Source organism: Vulpes lagopus, chromosome 2 (genome assembly GCF_018345385.1).
Source record: "Vulpes lagopus strain Blue_001 chromosome 2, ASM1834538v1, whole genome shotgun sequence".
Classification (NCBI taxonomy): domain Eukaryota; kingdom Metazoa; phylum Chordata; class Mammalia; order Carnivora; family Canidae; genus Vulpes; species Vulpes lagopus.
The window spans coordinates 160282025-160288024 of NC_054825.1; the positions used below are offsets into that span (position 1 = coordinate 160282025).

Below are 6000 nucleotides of genomic sequence, written 5' to 3' on the forward strand. Positions count from 1 at the left end.
GAGCATGAGAGCAGGGGGAGGGGCAGAGCAAGAGGGAGAGGGAGAATCCACAAACAGACCCCTTGCCAAATTCAGAGCCCCATGCAGGGCTGGATCCCAGGACCCTGAGATCATGACCCGAGCAGAAACCAAGAGTCAGCCACTTAACTGACTGAACTACCCAGGTGCTCCTAGTTAGTGCTTCTTTTGGCATCAGCTCAGAACTCTCAATCTGATCCATATTCCACTAGCCGCAGTGAATTATATGGTCAATCAAAAGTCAGTGGGCACAGCAAAGTGTATTTTATCCAAATTAAAGTCGTAAGGACAGTGAGTAGAGGAATTGTGAGCAAATAATACAATATACCTGAAATAATTCTTTTTATTTTATATAAGTAAACTAGGGTCAAGAGATTTTCAAAACCATTTTATTGAGGTATAATTGATATATGAAAAGCTGTACCCATTTAATGTACATAACTTTAATCTAGGATCTTGAAGAGAAATCTCCATTCCCATGTTCATTGCAGCATTATTTGCAGTAGCCAAATATAGAAACAACTAAATGTCCATTAACAGATGAACTATAAAGAAAATGTGACATATATATGGAATATTATTTAGTCCACCTCCAACCCTCCAAAAAGGAAATCTTGCCATTCACAACAACAACATGATGGACCTAGAGAACATTATGTTAAGTGAAATCAGACAGACACAGAAAGACACCAAATGGTATCCTTTTAGGGAGCAGAGATCTGGTGCCCACCTCTAGCTAAGGAGGCTCAAATGAGCATCCAGGAGCACAACATACCTAAGTCAGATGGCCGCAAAAGAAGTTGTGGTATTAGAGCTGCTGCCTGTGTGACCTTGAGCAACTTACCATACTTCTATGAATGTCAACTTCCTCATCTCTAATTGGGAATAGTCATCTACCTAACCCTACACTGACTGATTTATCATCTGACGTAAAATTTACAGGATGGTTTGCACATAGCTAAAGGGAGGGAGGGAGATGTATCAACTGATGGACATATTTTTTCAAACTATTTGAACTAAATAGCTCATTTCTCTGATCATATGACTTGATGCACTACTTCTGTCACTTAGCAATGCCTGTGTGAGACTGGCATATAGAGAATTTCTATGGCCATCGTAAAGGTTCATAAAGGCATAGTACTCATAACAGATTCATCCATTTATCTATGGATAAATATAGGTAATTTTTAGTTTATGATTATTGCAAGAAATATTACAATAAACTCTTTGATTAGCTACTTTTTATCCACATGTCCAAATAGTTTTGTATTTTGCTGGGAAGGCTGGTTACTGCTATAACAATAATAACCCTGAAATCTTAGTGACTTCATTTAGTAAATGTTTGTCAATTGCTCCTGTTCTGTGTCCACTGAAGGTTGGCAGGTAAGGATCTGCTAACCATGGTCTGGACCTCAAGTGGGAGAAGCAGCCACTACTTTGAACCTTGCCAGTCACCATGCAAGACAGAAGAGATGAGGGGGTCGCACACCAGGAATTCAATGCTTTGGCCTGTAAGTGACATAATTGCTTGTAGGCCAGAACCATTCATAGGACTTTACCCACCCACGTAACTCTACTCACCCACAAAGAGCCCAGAAAGTGCAATCAATCCTACATGTGCCTAGCAGGTAGGGATCTGGAATCATTGATGAAGAATATAAATGATTATCTCAACATCTATAACACAAAGATAAAATGGCAGTTGCTGTATCAAAGTAATATGAATGTAAACTTTGATCAATATCAGCGGATGGTTTTACAAAAACACTGCCTCAATCCACATTCCCATAGCATCTGAGAGAGTGCCTCTTCCCACCCCACTCCTTGCCACATCAACTAACACTGGGTATTCTCAAATAATTTCTTTTTTAAAAAAAATTTGCTCTGTGAGAGGCACCTGGGGGCTCAGTGGTTGAGCATCTGCCTTTGGCTCAGATTGTGATTCCAGGGTCCTAGGATTGAGTCCCACATCAGGCTCCCCACAGGGAGTCTGCTTCACTCTCTGTCTATATCTCTGCCTCTCTCTGTCTCTTATGAGTAAATAAATAAAATATTTTAAAAAATAAAAAATAAATAAAATTTGCTATGTGGAAGTGCATCCTATTACTTTGGTTTTCATGTCTCTAGTAGTGGTGAAGGCTGAGCATCATTCCATAGGTTTATTGGCCATTCCTATTACTTAAAAAAATAAACTCTTAGATTACTTGTCCTTGTGAAAATAGTCCTGAGTGGGTATCTCTGTAGCTCAGCTTTTGCTCATTTCTTTCATTTTTTCCTTCAAGTTAAATTCTCAAAGTGGAATTGCTGGATGCAAAGGCATTCAGATTCTCAAGACTTTTTGTATTAACAAACTTCCCTCCTAAAACGCACCAGTCTATAATGTAACAAAAAACACCTGAACATGCTCATTACCCTTGAGTTATTGTCAACACGAATTTTATTTTATTAATTAAAATAAAAATTAAAAGTATGCACAATATATAAATTAATCAAATCAACACATTGTACACCTTAAATTTACACAATGTTATATGCCAATTATATCTCATTAAAGCTGGAAAAAATTTAAAAAATAAATTTAAAATGTGCTAGTGTGATAAGTAAATCATCCCATAGAAGGTCATTCTTTGAATTTCCTTTCTCCTATAATACATTTATTTATTCATTTATGAAGGTCAAATAGCCTTATTGCTAAATATTCAAACATATAAAATGGAAAATATGAGTTTCCTGTGGTCTCACACCTAAAAACTGTTCAATATATACCCTTTCTGATTCATTTCTAGGTGTGAACAAACATGAATAATTATTGCAATTAGCATCTTTATCATTACTGTTTCACAAAACATTGACATATTCATGTACTGTTTCTTTCATCTTTAACTCAACAGACCACATCCCCACAACAGTATCTAGTAGATACTAGTGATCTAGTTTAATCTCTTCAATGGATGGATGTTATTTCATAGTATGGATACAATGCAATATATTTAAATAATATGTTGTCAATGGGCATTTGAGTTATTTCCAATAATTACCAATAAAATAAAGTTTATTCCAAATTTCACAATTTTGCAATAAGCATTCTTGTTTGATAGCATTCTTCATAATATTTTTCAGGAGGCATGGAGTAAATTGCTATCTTCAGATTCAACTTATATATCTTGGGTTATTAGAGAGGTTGCACATTTTTTGGTAGGCCATCAGCCATATATTTTCCCTTCAATAACCTGCCTGTCCATGATCATTTTTCTTTGCTTTTGTCTTAGAGTATTCCTATTTCTCTCATTTATTTTAAGAATGTCTTTATACATTATGTTGCTAATATTTTCCTCCCAGTTTCCACTTACCTTTGATCCTGTGTGTGTGTGTGTTTGTGTGTGTGTGTGTGTGTGTGTGTGTGCGTTTGGCCATGATAGTTTTATTTTACTATTTTTTAGGCTTTTATTTAATTTTCACTTAGCTAACATGCAGTGTAATATTATTTTCAGGTGTATAATATAGTGATTCAACACTTCCATACATCACCTGGTGCTCATCACAACAAGTGCACTCCTTCATTCCATTCACCTCACTCATCTACCCGGTGGTGACCATCAGTTTGTTCTCTTAAATTCAAGAGTGGGCAAGGTCAGTTCTCACTGAAGAGACCCAGCACAAGTGAAGAGTTTTCTGCAGCGCAACGTGGACCTCTCTGTTCCGCAGGCAGTAGATGATAGGGCTGCACATGGGTGTGACCACCGTATAGATGACTGACAGCACCTTGCTGAGCCCTGTGGAATTGATGTGGCTGGGGTGGGAATATATGAAAAGGACCACTGCGTAGAACATGCCCACCACCAACAGGTGTGAGGCACAGGTGGAGAGGGCTTTGCGACGGGTGGCTGCCGATGGCATGTGGAGCACAGTGTTCCCAATGGCTACATAGGAGGCCAAAGCAACTAGTAATGACCCACAGAAGATAATGATGGCAGAGATGAAGTCCACCAGCTCCGTCAGGGCCACGTGAGTGCAAGACAGGTTGAGCAGAGGGGAGACGTCACAGAAGAAGTGGTTGAGGACATTGGGGCCACAGTAGGACAGGCGGCCAATGCAGGAAGTCTTGACCACTGAGACCAGCAGCCCGCCAATCCATGAAGACAAAGCCAAGCCCAGGCAGACCTGGGGCCTCATAAGCAGTGGGTAGTGGAGTGGGCGGCAGATGGCCACATAGCGATCATAAGCCATGGAGGCCAGGAGGGTGCACTTGGTACTGATGAAAGCTATGAATAAAAAAAGCTGAATTATGCAGGCTGTGAAGGGTACATGGCAGGGTCCAGTCCAAAGCCCCAAGAGCAGGCTGGGCATGGTCACTGACACATAGCACATCTCTAGGCAGCTCAGGTTACCCAAGAAGAAGTACATGGGCTTGTGGAGCTCGCTGTGACTGCAGATGAGGTAGATGATGAGGGTGTTTTCCAGGAGGGTCAGCAGGTAGAGGGTCAGGAAGACAGCAAACAGGACATTCCTTATGCCCGGCTTGGTGGACAAACCCAGCAAGACAAACTCCTGGACTCTGGTCATGTTGCCCAACTCCAGGGACCTCTCCATCTGAGTGAAGAAAGAAATGTTAGTGGAGACCATGATCCAGGCAGGAGTAAAACGGCAAAAGAGGAAGAGCATCAGGGGCCCTGAGAGCCACCGTAAGTGCTATAGATTGACTACTGTCAGGAGGACCAGTGAGCCAGAAAGTCGCAAACCTGGAAACAAGAAGCTTCCACCGGTAGTTAGCAAATCTGTGATCTTTGGCAAGACAGCCTTTACAAGCCTGTTATCTTGCCTGTAGAATGGAGGTAAGAGCTATGATTGTACTTTCTTTTCTTTTGTTGACTTTAAGTGGTCATACTTAGGTTGGATTCCTTTCTTTTGAGCCCCATGCTGGGTATAGAGATTACTTCAATAAATAAATAAACTTTTAAAAACTTTAAAAAATAAAATGTAAAAACTATAATCATCAAAGAAAATCTGATCACCACAAAAAAATTTAAAAGTCACAAATGAAAAACATTCCTGCAAAACATATGAGTGACAAGGGCAGCCTATGTAGGCTATACAAAGAAATTGTCCAATTAATATGAAAAATAATTTTTTCCATAGAAACTTGCAGAGGAGGCCTGAAAGTATACCTCACCAAAGAATAATTCATCACTTGAAACATAGGAAATTTGCTATTTTGGGAGATATTAGGAACCAAGGAGATGGAAATTAAAACCAAAATTAGATACCATTTCACACTCATGGAATTGACAAGTATAAATGTCTGAAAATATTAAGTCTAATAATAAGAACTTTTATACACAGTTGCTGGGAGTCTGAATTGTATGCTGACTTCAGAAAACAATTTGGCATTATGTACTAAGTTTTAAGATGTCACCATGCCCCAGAAATTCTATGTGTAAGTATATATCCGGATTAAGTACTGTTCAAAGCAGCACCGTTTTACTAGCAAAAAAAGGAAACAAAACAAAACAAAACAAAACACCTGCAAACATCCCAAGTGTCCAGTCGTAGAACTGATAAATAAATTGTGATCTCTTTATATAATGGAATACTATTCTTCAAGTAGATGAATGAATCAGGACCACATCTAACGTTCTGAATAAATCAATCTCAGAAACGTTATATTGAACAAAAGAGAAAAGTTACGTATGTGTGCAGTTATAATTCCATCTATCTAAAAGTCACACTGTGCAAAAAGTTTGAAGAAATACATTGTTTAGGGATACAAAGTTATGTGGCAAAATAGGAAAATAATGAGCCCCAAATTCAAGGATACTTCTTACCAGTGAAGAGTGGTATAAGAAGAGTATACAGGGACTTCAAAGATAATCAAGTTTTAAAAATAGCTAATGAATATAAGGGACTCATTGCATCTTTATCTTATTTTGTTATTTTATCTTTTATGTTCATTCCAGTATAGTTAACATACAGTGTTATATTACC

The 6000-nt window shown here is 38.6% G+C and overlaps 3 protein-coding genes across 3 annotated transcripts in view; 1 reads left to right on the forward strand and 2 right to left on the reverse strand.

Moving 5' to 3' along the window:
- ZNF71 (zinc finger protein 71) overlaps positions 1-6000 on the forward strand; it is a 192131-nt gene that overhangs the window by 141355 nt on the left and 44776 nt on the right. The gene's annotated exons all lie outside the window — the stretch shown is intronic.
- Positions 3634-4608, reverse strand: LOC121484701 (olfactory receptor 5-like). Its single transcript, XM_041744257.1, has one exon. It carries the CDS (start codon positions 4606-4608, stop codon positions 3634-3636), a length of 975 nt encoding a protein of 324 aa, XP_041600191.1.
- The window catches only part of LOC121484708 (olfactory receptor 10A7-like), a 2365-nt gene continuing 1072 nt past the window's right edge, over positions 4708-6000 (reverse strand). The window contains exon 2 of the mRNA XM_041744270.1: positions 4708-4757. Within this exon, the coding sequence (XP_041600204.1) occupies positions 4708-4757 (50 nt within the window). The remainder of the gene's footprint in view (positions 4758-6000) is intronic.